Source organism: Suillus subaureus (assembly GCF_016647635.1).
Source record: "Suillus subaureus strain MN1 chromosome Unknown BJ212scaffold_4, whole genome shotgun sequence".
Taxonomy (NCBI): domain Eukaryota; kingdom Fungi; phylum Basidiomycota; class Agaricomycetes; order Boletales; family Suillaceae; genus Suillus; species Suillus subaureus.
Window position 1 is genome coordinate 1,472,185 of NW_024538560.1, and position 16,070 is coordinate 1,488,254.

Consider the following 16,070-nt stretch of genomic DNA (forward strand, 5'->3'; position numbering starts at 1 on the left):
TATTAAAACTATATAAATCATCATTTATGACACCATAACAATCATGCCACCATTAAATAAATTATAAAGTGGTGTCATTATGTCATTTTAAAACCATATCTAACTATACAAACCAAAAATTTCCATATGTCATGGTTATATTCACCATGAAAGCCACCCCCCCTGCTCAAAGGAATAATATCCTCTCTCTTTCCTATTCTGGCCTCTCTGCTTGTCAAATTTCCTCTAGAACTGGAGTATCCAAGTCCACTATGGCCAAGTTCATCAAAGAAAGTCACACAGACAAGGAAAACTTCTGTGAAGGGCATCCATCCAAGCTCACCTCTACTGATAGGAGGGCTATTATTCAACATATCACTACAGGAAAGGCTGATAATGTTGTCTAGGTCACCTATTACATCAATTCCACCATCACATTCCCTGTCTCTTCACACACTGTGAGAAACATTCTCAAGACAGCTCATCTCAGGTCAGTAACAAGGAAGAAAAGGCTCTCCTCTCTATCACACATATGCAGAGATGACTAACCTTTGCCTTAGCCCATCAGAATTGGATTACATGGACTGGAAGCATGTTATATGATCATATAAGACCACAATAAATAGGATTGGGTCAGATGGCAAGGTATATATGTGAAAAAAGAAGGGTGCTAGTCCTCTCTGCATATGTGTGATAGAGAGGAGAGCCTTTTCTTCCTTGTTACTGACCTGAGATGAGCTGTCTTGAGAATGTTTCTCACAGTGTGTGAAGAGACAGGGAATGTGATGGTGGAATTGATGTAATAGGTGACCTAGACAACATTATCAGCCTTTCCTGTAGTGATATGTTGAATAATAGCCCTCCTATCAGTAGAGGTGAGCTTGGATGGATGCCCTTCACAGAAGTTTTCCTTGTCTGTGTGACTTTCTTTGATGAACTTGGCCATAGTGGACTTGGATACTCCAGTTCTAGAGGAAATTTGACAAGCAGAGAGGCCAGAATAGGAAAGAGAGAGGATATTATTCCTTTGAGCAGGGGGGGTGGCTTTCATGGTGAATATAACCATGACATATGGAAATTTTTGGTTTGTATAGTTAGATATGGTTTTAAAATGACATAATGACACCACTTTATAATTTATTTAATGGTGGCATGATTGTTATGGTGTCATAAATGATGATTTATATAGTTTTAATATGTGCTCAAAAAACTGTCTGCATGAGTCATGATTTTGTAAGCCTTGTATCTCCACCATATCTCCTCTGATTCTCATGATGTGGTGCTCAATCCAAAGCCCTGAAGCAGCACTACAATATGGTATCAGCATGTCACTGAGGTCTTTATGTATTCTCACACAATATTGTAAATAGTAAAAAATGCAAAAACATGTGGACAGTTTTTTGAGCCACTGTATATTATTATCTCAATTAGATTATTCAGACATTGTAAATCACACAGAGATATTCAGTTAAGGTCAGATATTGATTATCATCATGAGAGTACAATATATTGTAAGGTGCTACAATGTAAGGAACCTGCTGCACTAGCAGGGTATCACCGAATGAGAGAATCCAGAGATAACATGGAAAGCAATGTCAGAGGTAACAAGAGCACAATGCTGAAAGTCCCAGTGTGAGAATATGAGTGCAACAAGGCAAAGTCCAGTGTGAAAATGCAGTGATTCAAGAAGCAGCTGCCAAGTCTGAATGAGCAATGAAGTGAAAAATCTAAAACCGATCAAGGAAAACCAAGTGACAACATAGTAAGAATAAGGCAAAATGAACATACCAATACTATCTATTTCCTGCATACTACATGTTTGGTACAACCTTTGGTTGGCTTGGCCAGTTCCTGGTCCTCATCATCAGATTCCTCTGTCATGCGGTGCTTAGTCTTACCCCAGCTGGTTTTCAGTGCTTTCTTTTTCCTCTTTTTAATGGTACTGACATCTTCCAAGTCTTCGTTGTTGTCAGATAGAACATCATCTGGCATGAGTTCACTCAGTGCAGGTGATTTTGGTGGGATGGGGGCCATCTGCACGAGCCTTGGAGATTGAATGATTGGCAGTGGGGGGAGTTCTGGTTCCAGGGTGACAGAGCTTTGAGGTGGTGTTGGGATAGTTGGAGTGAGTTCAGGTGCTGTGGGTTGTTTGGCAGCACTGGCACGAGTGGCCATCTGTGCTCACATTTTAGCCAGCCCATTTACTGGAGTGGAGGACAAGCCAGTTGAATTTCTGGGTCCATTGTCATCGGATATGGTCGGTCCACCTTTGCGTCCATTCTTGTTTTTGAATAATGTCCTAAAGGCAGAAGCAATTAGCCAGGCAAATTGTTAGAGGAGAAAAATATACCTGTTCCACCATTTGAGGAGTCCCTCCACCCAGTCTCTATCCTCACACTCGCAAATAAAGTCAATGATGTTGTAGTAGCAGGCTCAATTGTTGAATTTGCTGTCCACTCCAGCCCATTTGTTCTTGTTGCTGATGGTGAAGCGTGCCTGGCAGTAGTAGTAGTATATGAAAACAATAAGTCAGTTGTGTTAGGTACTTCAATTAAAATAAAACTCACCTGAATGCAAGCATATGCTATATGCTCTGCCTTGACAGTAGTCATATCATGCAGGGATGCATTGCACAAATGTGTAGTATGTGAGTCATCACCTAATGCAGTGGATGGACCTGTAAAAATATGATGCATTATCTAGTAATACAAAATGTTAGTAAGATACATGCATATAATCAACTGAAAGACTTACACACTCGATGAAATAGCCCTGAAACAGGCCCTCATGCATGACATCCTCATCGTACCTGCTGCCAGGAGGATTTCTGGCCCACAGAAACACTGGAAAGTCAATCAAGGTCATATGAATATGTCCAATCTCCATCCATTTTCGGGCCCTAAGTCAAAGAATATCAGATGATCAGATATGTCATAAATCAAGTACTTACAATGTGGGATCTCGTTTGAAATCCACAAGTGCAGAAATAGGACATAGGAAAGAAGCAAGCACAGGGTGGTTGATGCCCATGTGCACCATGGACAGTGAGCCCCCATTGTAGATGGTAGGCTTCAGACCTTCCTTCAAGGGTTCAGGCACCACATAGTGTCCGATTTGGACCTTCAAATGAGTTGCGTCATCAGAACGTGTCCCACTAATGACAGCATTCATCTAATTAGCATGTTAGTACACAATATATGCGCATATAAGCAGCATATGCTCACCTTGCATGCAATCTGAGTGAGATCCTTGGACTTCACACAATCAGTAATAAGTGATCGGAGTCCTGGAGCCAGTTGAAGCAACTGCTGATAGTTGTGCTTGTACCAATTGAGGGTATTGGTTGAACAAAGAAAAAAAATCTTAGTATAGACTTTGCAAAATTAAAAAAATGGACTTACAGACTCACAAGCCTTTTCTGATGGGATTCGCGCTCAGCCTCTGACTCTTTTAATTCTCCATTCTCCATGGCCTGCTCTTGCTATACAAGTAGACCTACCCTTAAGAGTTTCTCAACATTGCAGAATAAATCAACACAACATGCCATGGCACATGCTGCCACAAGAAACTCTTCTTGGACTTCAAATTCCAAGTCTTCCTTCTCTTTTGAGATCTTGGTTTTCCTGGTCATAGATTGTATTAGGGATCTCAGCACAAATGAATTTGAATATTGGACTTACTTGACCTTTCAATCGTCTTTATCAAGTTTGCACCCATGTCTTTTAGATGACTTCTTAGGGCGAGGTCCTATGCACTCCATCAAGGAAATTGAAGAGTCACTGCTGGTGTTGCTCTCTGAAGCTGAGGGGGATCTGGAATGACATTTGTGTGGCATGCTTAAGATGTGATGCAGTAATATCAGTAGAAGTGTGTGATCAGAATCTGATCAACAAAGGCAAATTTCAATCTCTGAAATCACATGACCACCTTGTATCTGCCCAACCTCTAAGTTGAAGTTATCTCTTCTTCATATCCAAGTCCACAATCATGATCATGCACTGCCAACCACTCTATATAGCACCAGAAGCACCAATTGCTTCATCAGAAGCACTGATGGCTTCATCCAAACTGGTATAGGTGTGTCTATAATTGCTTGAGGATGTTAACATACCATCCAGGTGCTGATAGCAGGGCCATGTGCGATGGTGCAGGCAAGGACTTAGGCAAGGAGTTGTGTTGATTTAGAGAAGAGTTGCAGGAAGCAGGGTCACTACTACCTATAACTGCTAAGTCCTTGAATTTGTTATTAAGTATAATGCAATATATAATCTAAAGTGTGTATTCATGTTGGATCTGAGTGTGCATCCCATGGATGGCCTCACCTGCCTTGGGTGTTCAAAGGCTTTCACCACTCAGAAAAGCCTGAGCAATCACGAGGCTTGGTGTGATGCCAGTAAGAGTCTTGATGCTGACATCTATAAACAGCAGCGCTGTCTGGAGAAGCAAATGCACCGGAAGAAGAAAAGAAGACATGTCACAGCTCCCAACGCATCTTCCTCACCAGAAGGTAGAGAAACAAGCCGCAATGCTCATCAAATAAGTCCTGAAGACTGGATGAATATTGACAATGATCATTGGGTTGATCATGATCACATGCATGAGGTAAGTCATTTTTCATTAAAATGATTGATATGTTTAATTTTACAACTAATAGGATGAAAATACTGCTGGAGCTTCTACTGATGCCAGTGCACCAATCCCACCAATCCCTGATGATCCCACCATCATTTCTGCTCATTCCAGCCAATGAATCTGCATGCCTGCTCATTATGCAGACTATCTGCCAGCTGGACCCACCAATCTCCCACATTTACCTGCTCCTCCTCCTCCAGATAGTCCTCCCAACTGACTCATCAATGAACTCCCCAACCACCAGCCCATACTCATCCCTTACCAGGCTCTCCCAGATTCACTGGGTCTTTTCCGCATCTATGCGCAAAAACCCACCCTCATACCCACCGCAAATGAAGGCCTGGATGTGATCGCTGATGCCCCAACCTTCAAAACTCAGGGCAATTCTCAATTGTCACAATCTCAGATCATTCCTGGGCTTCCCTCCCAAGAAATCCAACTGGAGGATATATTCTCCCCATTTAGCAGCCTGACTGCAGGGCTTCTGATGTGTTGGCAGTATTCCAGCGCAAACTCAAAGTTGAGCACCAAAATGAAACACCTCACTAGGGAGTTTCTCAATCACAATCAATACAACAGAGAAGACATGTGGATTTTCGACGATGTGTGGGAGAAGAGGCTCATGAAGGAGTACCTCAAGGACCAATCCAATCCATTTTGTGTGGAAAATGGCTGGCACAGCTCTTCAGTAAAAATCTGCCTCCCCAAAGAAAAGGTTAAGTTCACATCAGAAGAAGATGCACCAGAGTTGGAGATTACCAGCATTCATCACTGCTCTCTCACTGACATCATTACATCCATCTTCAAGGACACTATTATGTCCACCTTTCATCTAACACCCTTCCATCAGCAATGGAAGACTTCTGATGATCACACCATCAAAGTCTATAGCAAGGCATATTCCTCGCCAGCCTTTCTAAAAGCCCACATGGAAATTAATGTGCTTCCCCAAGATCCAGGCAATAACCTCGAGTGAGTCATCACCTCACTAATGATGTGGTCTGACAGCACTCACCTGGCAAGTTTTGGTGATGCATCACTCTGGCCCTTCTATCTGTGCTTTGGCAATCAGTCCAAGTACACACAAGGCAAGCCGACAGCATCCGCATGCCATCATGTTGCATATATTCCAAACATATGTTCCATTTCATTTGTGTTCTATTAATTTGATTATGCTAATTTTGATCTATTAAGCTTCCTGATGAGTTCCAAGACCATTACGGCCATCTTTTTGATGAGGTGTCATCCAGTGATGTCTATACTCACTGTAAACGCGAACTTATGCAAGCCATATGGGCACTTCTACTGGACTGAAAAAATTATGGATGCCTACAAAAATGGCATCATCATTTGATATGGGGATGGGATCACTCAACACATTTTCCCCCACTTCTTTACTTACTCAGCAGACTATCCAGAAAAGTATGTGTTTTAATCTTAATTTTAATGATCATTTCTCATTTGATATCTATTAATACAGGATTCTGCTGGCTTGCATCAAGTTCCTTGGCGAATGCCCTTGCCCCCACTGCCTGATCAAGAAAGAAGATGTCCCCAAGATGGGCATGAAGATTGATCTGGAGAACAGCCAGGCAACACAGTGTGTTGATGATGATCGACATCATCACAAAGTTGAAAAAGCCCACAGGCTTATTTTTCAGCACAGCATCAGCATCAATGGACAATGGATCAAGAAAATCCTGCAAGGCGAGTCACTAGTTCCAACTCAGGTAAGTAATCTGTGCATCAATCTTATATTTATATCTGATCACTTCATTTCAGAACACATTTTCAACACAGTTTCTCAAATATATATTCAATTTTTTCTTGATGTTCATAGTAGACTTACTTCATGAGTTCGAGCTCAGTGTGTGGAAAGCATTTTTCACAAACTTAATGCACATTCTATTTGCCCCAGGTGGTTCAGCAGTTCAAGAGCTTGATTTCAGGTATGTTATAGTGCTTTTTGCAATATTAAAACACTTATATGACTACATACAGGTACCGTCAAATTCCTACTTTTGGTAGGGGAACAATTAGACAGTTCCACAAGAACACTTCTGCGATGAAGCATCTCGCAGCCCATGACTTTGAGGATCTACTACAGGTAAGATTGATCCCATCAGAATTTAATGATGCACTGATGTGCCTTTCATTTCTAGTGTGCTATACCTGTATTCAAAGGACTTCTTCCCCCAATCATAATATGATTGTTCTCGACCTCCTCTTTGACCTGGCTACCTGGCATGCTTATGCAAAACTCCACATACATACAGACAACACTCTTGCATTTTTTGACTCAGCAACAGTCATCCTCGGTCAATCAGTTCACAGGTTTCAGTGCACCACTTGCACATATTATCACACTACAGAACTTCCCCACAAATATGCCGCCCATGGATGCCATCTGTCTGCATTAGCCTCAAAACAAGTGGGATTGATCAGCAAGGCTACATCAAACCCGAAGGTAAAAACATTAAATCTTTATACTTACAAATATCATGCACTTGCCAACTACCCTAATACTATCCAGTGTGTTGGTACTACTGATAGTTATTCCACACAACTGGTAAGTGTTCTTTTCATGATGTCATTCATTTAATAACTAATATCCAACAGGGAGAACTCAAGCATTGTCAATCAAAGTGCCGGTACCCTTGAACAGGAAAGAAGAAGGATCAGACTCTCACCAAGATGACTTCTCAAGAAGCGCAAGAACACCTCATTGAGAAGGTGATTGCTGCACTTGCAGCACAGTGGAATCTGAGACCACAGCGCACATGATTGTCTCCATCCGATCACTACTCCATTGCCAAATATGCTCAGGCAAACAACAACATCACCTCCTGGTTAATTGAGCACAGAGAGGTTGGAGACTTGTCCAATCTGGCTACCGAGGTAAGCTTTTTTTAGATTTTCATTTTCATGCTTTCATTAATTTTATCAGGAGTTCATTCCACAACTCAAGGACCATGTTCTTGCTCAGCTTCACAATATCACATATGACAGAGATGAGCATGACTTCTCCAATGCTGATCATACCTCAGTGCTGTTTACTGACAACAAAATATATCACCACAGCATTTTATGCATCAACTATACAACATACAATCTATAACGTGAACAGGACACCATCAATCCCCACACTTGTGCCAACATAATGGTACTCTCCCATGAAGATGAGAAGACTCACCCATACTGGTATGCCCACGTCATCAGCATCTTTCATATCAATGTGGAATACCATGAGGATGACATGAGGATGTATTCTGAGCTAATTCAGATGGACTTCTTGTTCGTCTGATGGTTCAGAAGGGATAGTTCACCTGCAGGTTGGACTGCAAAATGACTCCAGTGCCTCGAATTTTTCAATCGAGACAGCCCTGACACATACAGATTTTTGGATCTGGACTCTGTCATTTGTGGGATTCATTTAATTCCAAGTTTTCACCATCACACAGATCCTCAAGATCTTGAGTCTGAATGCCAATTTCACCATGTTAATATGTGTGCATTTAATTTAATTTATTCTTGCTACATAGGCTGACATAGTATCTACATAACATATAGATTTGTTGATCAAGATATATTCATGTGGTTCCATGGTGGCAGAATTGGCCACAAAGCTACCAGAGACTGGGACAACATTCTCCAACTCAAGCAACATGGAGCTGAAGAAGCAGAAGCTGAAGAAGGTGATGATGCGACTGACACAGCTGAAGAGGAAGAGGAATGGGAAGATATCAAGGATGACTTGGATGATGTTGACGAGAGTGATGAAGAAGAAGATGATGATGAGGATAGAGTGATAGCGGATGAAGGAGAGGAGCTGGATGAGGATGTACTTGCAGAGGAAGGTTATGGGGCACTTTGATGTATTGTAGTTTAATGAAGTTCTCGTTTGATGTTCTTGTTTGATCAATCATGATCGCACAGCACAATTCATTAAATTTTCAGTGTCTTTTTGTCTTGCACAAAAAAAATGGTTAAGTATCTACTTGACATCATTTGTATATACTAGTGTCTGGAATATGTAATCTAGATACAAGAGGTATCTACTTATTGTCTTGGTGATAGTATGGTGAGGGGATAGACGTCATTCTGATATACGCGCCTGTGTTCCAATGTCGCGTCGAGGTGTTGATGACATCACGCGGATTAGTTTAGTCATACGTTCAGCCACCCTCCCGTCTATATCGGGCAATGTCACACCTGAGCTATTTTTGTGATGATCAATATACTCAGAGAAATTTACGAATTTTCCCATCTTGAATTCATCTTGCTCAACGTGTCCAGGTCATTCAAGCACTGTTCCTTCACCTACCAGACTCTTATTTGTACCCTATTCTTTCATCGCTTCCTCCACCCGATGCTACAAACCCCACCTCGGCCACAATTTTTCCTACTCAATCGGCAATCTACAACTCACTCACTGTCTATGAGGAGCTTATATCGCTGACAGAAAGAGAAGAAGAGATGTTCATCAAGTCTGAGTTTGACAAGCAACGCACCCACCTTGGAGGTCCTAAGCCTGAGCAACTCAGGAAAGATATTGGCATCGAGGTTTGGCACTCATCAAAGGTGGGGCAAACTTGCGAATACTTCAGTTTTCAAGTTAATCTTCGCCTTGCAGCTTCCAGCCTTATACAATGATATTCTGAATCGCCCAAGTACCTCTGACGAACTGCGACGCGCAACAGAATCTTAATTTGTTCGATATAAACAACAATTGTTCCTGGCACTCCCCTCTACTGACTCGGAGAAACATCAACTTGGCCTGCAGCTGGATGAGATGGTTCACGGTATTGTGACGATTGGCATTCCGGATGAGTTTGCTTGGTGCATGTGGTTTGAAGGAAGAGATTCTGATACAGTTGGTACTGGGTATGCCATAAATTTGACTATGATTACTGAATTGGGCACTCTAGAGGGTCTTAGTCTTGCGTATCTCAAGCAGTTCATAGAACTCTTCCCAACAAGTACATTAGCGCGGATGTTGACAGGATACTTTGCATACAGCAAGGTTGCCCATGGTCACGAAGGATTAACAGAAGAACTGACCTTTGCGGTGGATAGCGACCCTTATGGCATTATTCTTGCAAGTTCACGAATCACGCCTCAGAAGATATCTTTGACATCTCTCTTCAGGATGCCTTTTCAGTACTCCTGGACTCGTTGCTAGCGAACATAATCACAGCTCGAGTCCATTCACAGGAACTCGAATACACAGATGCCATCAAAGTTGCTGAAAGCGGACTGGAATTGATACGCAGGTATGAGTCAAACACAGCCCGTGAACTCCGAGAGTAGGTGGAAACCGTCAGAACCTTGAAACTGCAATAACAACCTATCGTCCGTTTAGAGTGCGCAAGGCCTTTCACATTATTCTGGCCATATCCTTCGTCCACCCATTTCCTCCCAAGCACCACCCTCGCGCTCTTTATTTCTTAAACGACGTCCTGAAGCAAGATCCCACCAATGTAGACGGATTGATGGGGAAGGGGTATGTTTTTCAATACGCTGAAAAATGGGAGGAGGCGTAGGTGCTATGTGCCCAAGTGGCAAATCAGCTCCCTGATGATATGGACAAAGGCGTGGAAACAAAAGAGGAGAGTGCGTGGTGCCTTAGTCGGATGCATGCGGATGTTGGTGTAGATTCTCTGAAAGATGTCTTTGAGACGTTGAAGGATATCGAGGATCGTGACATTGATAAAGCTCGATGCCTATGGCGAATTGGGAGATGCTACCAGGATCTAGGAGGTATAACGACCCACGTCTTTTGCCTCATCTTACTAATCTCTACTGCAGGAGAGTCCGTGAGGAAGCTTTCAAGTACTTCATCACATCGCTCAAACATAATCGCGAGTATGCGCGGGCATACACTTCGCTAGGTGTATATTACTCAGAACACGCGTCACCGCCCGACCCTACGCGAGCTTCGAGATGTTTCCAGAAAGCATTTGAACTTGACGCCCGTGAAGTAGAGGCCGCAAGGCGCCTTGCGGAAGGCTTTGCTGACGAGCGTGGATGGGATCTGGTCGAAGTGGTGGCTCGGCGTACTATAGACGGTGAAGGCGGGATGGGCGCTGGTATGGAAGGAGATGGCGCAACTTCGGGAAAGTATCTTCCGACAAACGCGTGGGCATGGAAGGCTCTTGGTGTTGTGGAGCTGGTAAAGGATCGTACTCATGACGTTTATATTCAACCTAACTTTATTGGGCACAGGTAAAGAGGAACTATGCAGAATCCATCAAGGCTTTTCAAGTGGCACTCCGAGCGGACGTCGATGACCAACTCTCATGGTTGAGGCTTGGTGAAGCCTACAGTAAAGCTGGGCGTCATGTCGCTGCCCTTGGGGCACTTAGTCGAGCTCACAAGTTTCAACTGGACGATTGGATGTGTACAGACTTCATAGGGGGAGTCCAACGACAAACGGGAAGGCTTGCAGAGGCTCTTGCCTCTTTCCAGTCTATACTGGACGTTCGTCCCACTGAAGCCGGTGTCCTCTTATCTGTTGCGCAGACCCACCTCGACCTAGCCCGACATGAGCGGCTTGCCGGTTTCGTTGCTCGAGCTGAGCAGTCTTTTATCTCTTGCGTCGACGTTATGTTAGTCGCCATCCGGGAAAGCCCGGGATATCGTGGAGTCGCCTGGAAAATCGCTGCTGATGCCCTATTTGAGTTGTCGGTAATCACTGTCTTCGCGGATGAAAATAACGTCCGTGCAGCCGTGACTGTAGTCTCCGAACGGGACCAAAGTAGTGCTCGGCTGGCTGGCCTATTCAAGTCCACAGCTCTCTCTCCAGACGACCCTGTCACTGGGCTCAACGTACTCGAAGCTGCTGCCGGTGCCTACGATTATCGCATCACAGTGGGCTCTTCTGACGAAGCCGCTCTCCCAAGCTCATTGTACGACCTTGCTGTAGCCCTGCGCGAGTGGATTTTGAAACAACCCTCTGGTACCACACGACAAGCCTTGGAAGCAGCAAACTCAATTTCAAGCTCTGTAGAAGGTGCCTGGAAATGTCAGGTTCGGAGTCGCATTGGGTGATCTCCACTTTTCCCAGAAGCCAAAGCTGTCGCAGCATGCATATATCAAGGCGATCGAAGTTGACAACAAGGTTGGTAGGACACATGCCTGTTACAATCTCAACTCAATCTCTCTAGAACGTGGTGGCGTGGACCAAGATTGGTCTCCTATACTTATATCACAACGACATCGACTTGACCGCCCAAGCATTTACGAAGGCACAAACGCTCGATCCGGATTATACCCTGGCTTGGATCGGCCAAGCATTGATTGCAACAGCAAACGGCCACGAAATAGATGCTCGTATATTACTTGAGCATGCAGTGAGCATGACAGCAGACGTGGTAAACACATGTCCGCCTTGCGTTTGTATATGCAACTGACACATGGTTCAAGCCTATGACAGACCTGCAATTTGCCTTGCGCGTTCTTGCTGCCGTAAATGACTTGAATTCAGTCGGTGCACCCACTACAGATCGCCTTCTACCTGCTTTCTTCGTCCTCGGACGATATTTCCAGCGCTGCCCGGCTGATGCCTTGCGGCTTCCATGTCTTCGGCCTGATTTGCGAACACCTTGGAAACCTTGAACGGGGTGTAGAATACATAAATCGTGCAATTACTCTCCTAGAAGCAGCATACGAGGAGAAAGAGGATCCCATAGTGGAGCGGCAGTTTGTCATCGCGCACACCAACATCGCACGGCTTCGTCTTGGATTGCAAGACTATGAAGGATCGTTAGTGTCTTTCGAGAACGCTCTAGGTCTACTTCCCGAAGACGCAGAGCGGGAGTCACAGATTCTACGTGTGCGAGCTCAATACGGGTCTGGGCTAGCGTCTTTCAAGATGGGTGATCTCCAAGCCGCTATGATGGCATTCCGAGCTGCTTTGGAAAGTGCCGCTGACGATCGCGTTCTTCGAGGCCAGGTTACTGTTCTGCTGGCACAGACAATGTGGGCGATTAGGACGCCTGAGTTCCGGGAGTCTGCGAAAGGCTTGTTGCTTGATTGGTCAGAACGCAACGTTGATGATTTCCAGTCAACTAATCTATCGTTTTAGCATCACCTCCTGATGGCGATCAACACTCTAGCTGGAATGGGGATACTCACTGAAGACGATGGGCTGGTTGATGCCGCACTTTCGGAAATTCTGTCACTCCCCGTCGAACAGAGACATGAGCTCGATCCTCGAAGAGACGTGACATATCTCCTCGTGCAACATTATCTTGGGCTGGTATGAATTCAACTGTTGAATCGTTCAAAATATGATCCTGAGATTCTTTTCAGCAGGGTGATTACGACAGAGCAATTAAGATTGCTCAAAAAGCCCTCCATTTTGAGCCTTCGAATCTGCAGATGAGGCGAGAAGTCGCATCTTTGTTGCTCAAACAGGGAGAAAGAGACGCTGCATCGGCCATCCTGGCATCGGTAGCACCGAAACAAAATATTGCAGAGGAAAAGACCACCCTCGCATTATCAGCTCTCGCACAACCCATACAGTCTCAAAGAAGCGCACAAAAAGCCATCATGCTGGAACCCGGTCAATTGCGAAGTTGGCAGACTTTAGCTTATGTCCGAGCACAAGAAACGTTGTAATATCAGGTTGGATAATGTACACGTATGTAGGAAGAGGTTCAATGCCCGGCGATCATCCAATAATGTGTCTGATGTACGAGTTCTTGTTGAATGACAACTGCGCCTCCAGTAGACTATATATCCATTACCGTTTTCCTTGAGCAGCGACCTCTGTAGCATCACCGGTGAGTATTGAAAGGATTTATTGCATGAAAACTTCGTATCTCTGCGGGTCGCGCCCTCCAGCAGCTGAGTATCGACGTGTTCTGCAGGGAGCTGCACATACCTCACAATGGAATCGCGGATAAATCAGTTTTTCACCGCCATCTGGAAATGGAGATGAATGCGTAAACCGGATAGAAAAGCGTGCATTATGCACCATGTGTGGGTGTCTCGCCTCGTCCAGTACATTGATCGAGTCTAGACGGATGTTGAGAAATCTGGGCGAAGAATGGGAGTACATGCATCAGTGATATTGGATCTATGTTGAGATGGCAACTACGATACTGACTGGTCTACCGATTTCAAGACTCTCGTAATCGAGAGATCGTTCTATCTTTCTGAGTTGTTAGCTATGGTGCCTATAATCGAATTAGGAGCGCAGAAATGACTTCTGCGTGAAGGTCTGATTGATAGCTAACAACTCACATAGATAGCAAATCTACCGTGCACGACATGTCTATGATGTCAACAAGATGATTCAACAATAGGAGACAACCCTGAAAGAGCGAAAAACGCAACTGAGCAAAGTTCGTAAGGAATTCGAGGTGAGCTATAGAACAGTTTAGCCGGATGCATACTAACCTAAAGTGACAGGAATCCCGTGCACAACAACAGGAGTACGGTAATCACAACAAACAAAGTCGTGGAGCACATGACCTAACCAAGCGTGAGCAGACGGAAGTTGTCATACAAACGATGCTGCAGGATACTCGCCAGAGATATACACAGCAGCTATGGCAGCAGGATGAAGAAGTCACCTTGGAGTTGGTGCGACGCAAGACAGAACTAAACACAAGCAAAAGCGATGAGGTGACAAAGCGAGAAATGACCGTCACCGGAAATTTCTGATAACGTCAGATAGATTGGGGATCGCGAGAAATCCACAACCGCCAAGATGAAACACAGGCTACAATTGGAATTAAGAAAATCGAAGGTGAGAATCTGATCACACGAACCTAGTGGGCATAAATGTTGAAAAGACACTTTAGGCAGAAAAAGAGAGGGTGCTTGCCAACATGAAGAGACGATTCGCAAGACGTGGCGGGCAACAAGAAGAGGACGTGGAGATGAATGTGGATCCCGCCCTCAGGAGCGCTCAACAGCAACCCAAGATACCGCAAAAGCCCCTGTCTGGAACACCATGCCTCAACACAACCAAAAGGTTCAAGAAGATACGCAGAACATCACACAGGACACGCCTAGTGTCACTGGTAACGGATGTAAGTGACAGATGCGGCGGGAAACCGCTTTTAAACATAGAACAAATAGCAAGATGACCCTGTGGGAAAATGCGCAGAAGAGACACCCACAGATACGTTGGTGGAGGGTTGTAAAGTCGACAACAAAGCTATGGTGCAGCGCAACGAGATATAATTTGGCCAGTGCGAGCGATTTTACACCGAGATGAACGAAGAAAAAAAGGAGGAAGGTAAAGAAATAATGGGTCCTGTGATGCTCGGAGGGCCGTGACGAATCTACTACACGTATATCATTGTGGCCGCATCCTATCATCTGTAACTCACAGCATTACTACTTTGACATACCGGGGCAGCTGTGTTGGCCAAATGCCAATACCACGGTCAAGCAACGTCAGCTGTTGTTGAGACATTGAGGTCGCCTAAAATACCACTGTCAGAGCGTCGAAAGGTGCATCGTGACTGAGCATACCTTGCTTCCCCGATATCAATGTCCGTAAAGCTATAGTAGTTGTAAAGGTTACCAATACGCCACCTAACTTCCCAGTTAGTAAAAATCGTTTCCGCTCTTAATTATGTCAGGTGTGCTTTTTTGGGAGCACGGGCCGGCCGGGTGGCTGGGTCAAGGCATAACGTTTGTTGTTTCCCTTTTTTAGAAAAGTTCGCTAACACTACGTAGATATGCAATTATCTCGCTCTATTTCTAGTCCGATTTTCTTGAATCCTGAAGCTTGAAGATTCGCAATCAGCATAAAATGTGCGTGTGTATAACATTTGAACTGATCCAGCGCCATAAATATGAGAACCATATCGATTCAGATTCAGATTAGCAAGGTATATGGGTACTAATTATACAAGATGATGTTGATAGGGTATTACACAGCAACTCTTGGTACGCGACTGTATGTATGTCTATAGGTATGTTATGTGTACATCATGGTATGATACATAGCTTGCATATTGCATGATTGGGCATCCGGTTGCAGTGGTAATGTGGTATGTTGGTGTATGTGGCGTATATCTATCATATCTCTGAATCTTGTTCAACATCAATGAATTCCTGTACCATCGCGGTAATGATCATATATGATAGAAGATTGAACACGAACTTACTTAGATCTTGAGACCAAGGCGTCGCGCCACGCGAGCGCAACCGCTGGCGCACATACGCAATAGCTCTTTGATTCTGTTTAGTAGTGACGTTCGTTGGTTGGCCGCCGTCTCGGATCCATGTCAGGGACAATGTCGGCCAACGGTTGTAGATAACCTTACCATGCTGGCAAGGAACTCAAGGTGTGTCTGTCGCGATTGTCGGTTGTTAAATTAATTTGAGATCAAGGAACTTACACGATCATCGTGTGCGAAGTTGGGTGAGTGGAAAACGCGAGACATCTAACGTAAATATTCCTTATATATTATCAGATCTGATCGGGATCGAAG

General features: G+C 44.3%; 2 protein-coding genes across 2 annotated transcripts; one reads left to right on the forward strand and one right to left on the reverse strand.

Annotated features, from left to right (window-relative positions):
• Window positions 1–2,694: 2,694 nt before the first annotated feature.
• BJ212DRAFT_1262270 (uncharacterized protein) lies at window positions 2,695–3,150 on the reverse strand (the record flags this gene model as incomplete). The annotated part of the gene is made up of 2 exons (XM_041330253.1): window positions 2,695–2,878; window positions 2,930–3,150. 2 exons carry the CDS (start codon window positions 3,148–3,150, stop codon window positions 2,695–2,697), a joined length of 405 nt encoding a protein of 134 aa, XP_041197878.1.
• Window positions 3,151–8,735: 5,585 nt separating this feature from the next.
• Window positions 8,736–13,233, forward strand: BJ212DRAFT_1444799 (uncharacterized protein; the record flags this gene model as incomplete). Its single annotated transcript, XM_041338007.1, has 15 exons — window positions 8,736–8,816; window positions 8,908–9,192; window positions 9,374–9,679; window positions 9,715–9,917; window positions 9,974–10,013; window positions 10,035–10,091; window positions 10,113–10,118; window positions 10,155–10,291; window positions 10,420–10,783; window positions 10,837–11,623; window positions 11,649–11,731; window positions 11,778–11,984; window positions 12,116–12,661; window positions 12,698–12,871; window positions 12,925–13,233. 15 exons carry the CDS (start codon window positions 8,736–8,738, stop codon window positions 13,231–13,233), a joined length of 3,585 nt encoding a protein of 1,194 aa, XP_041197879.1.
• Window positions 13,234–16,070: the final 2,837 nt, after the last annotated feature.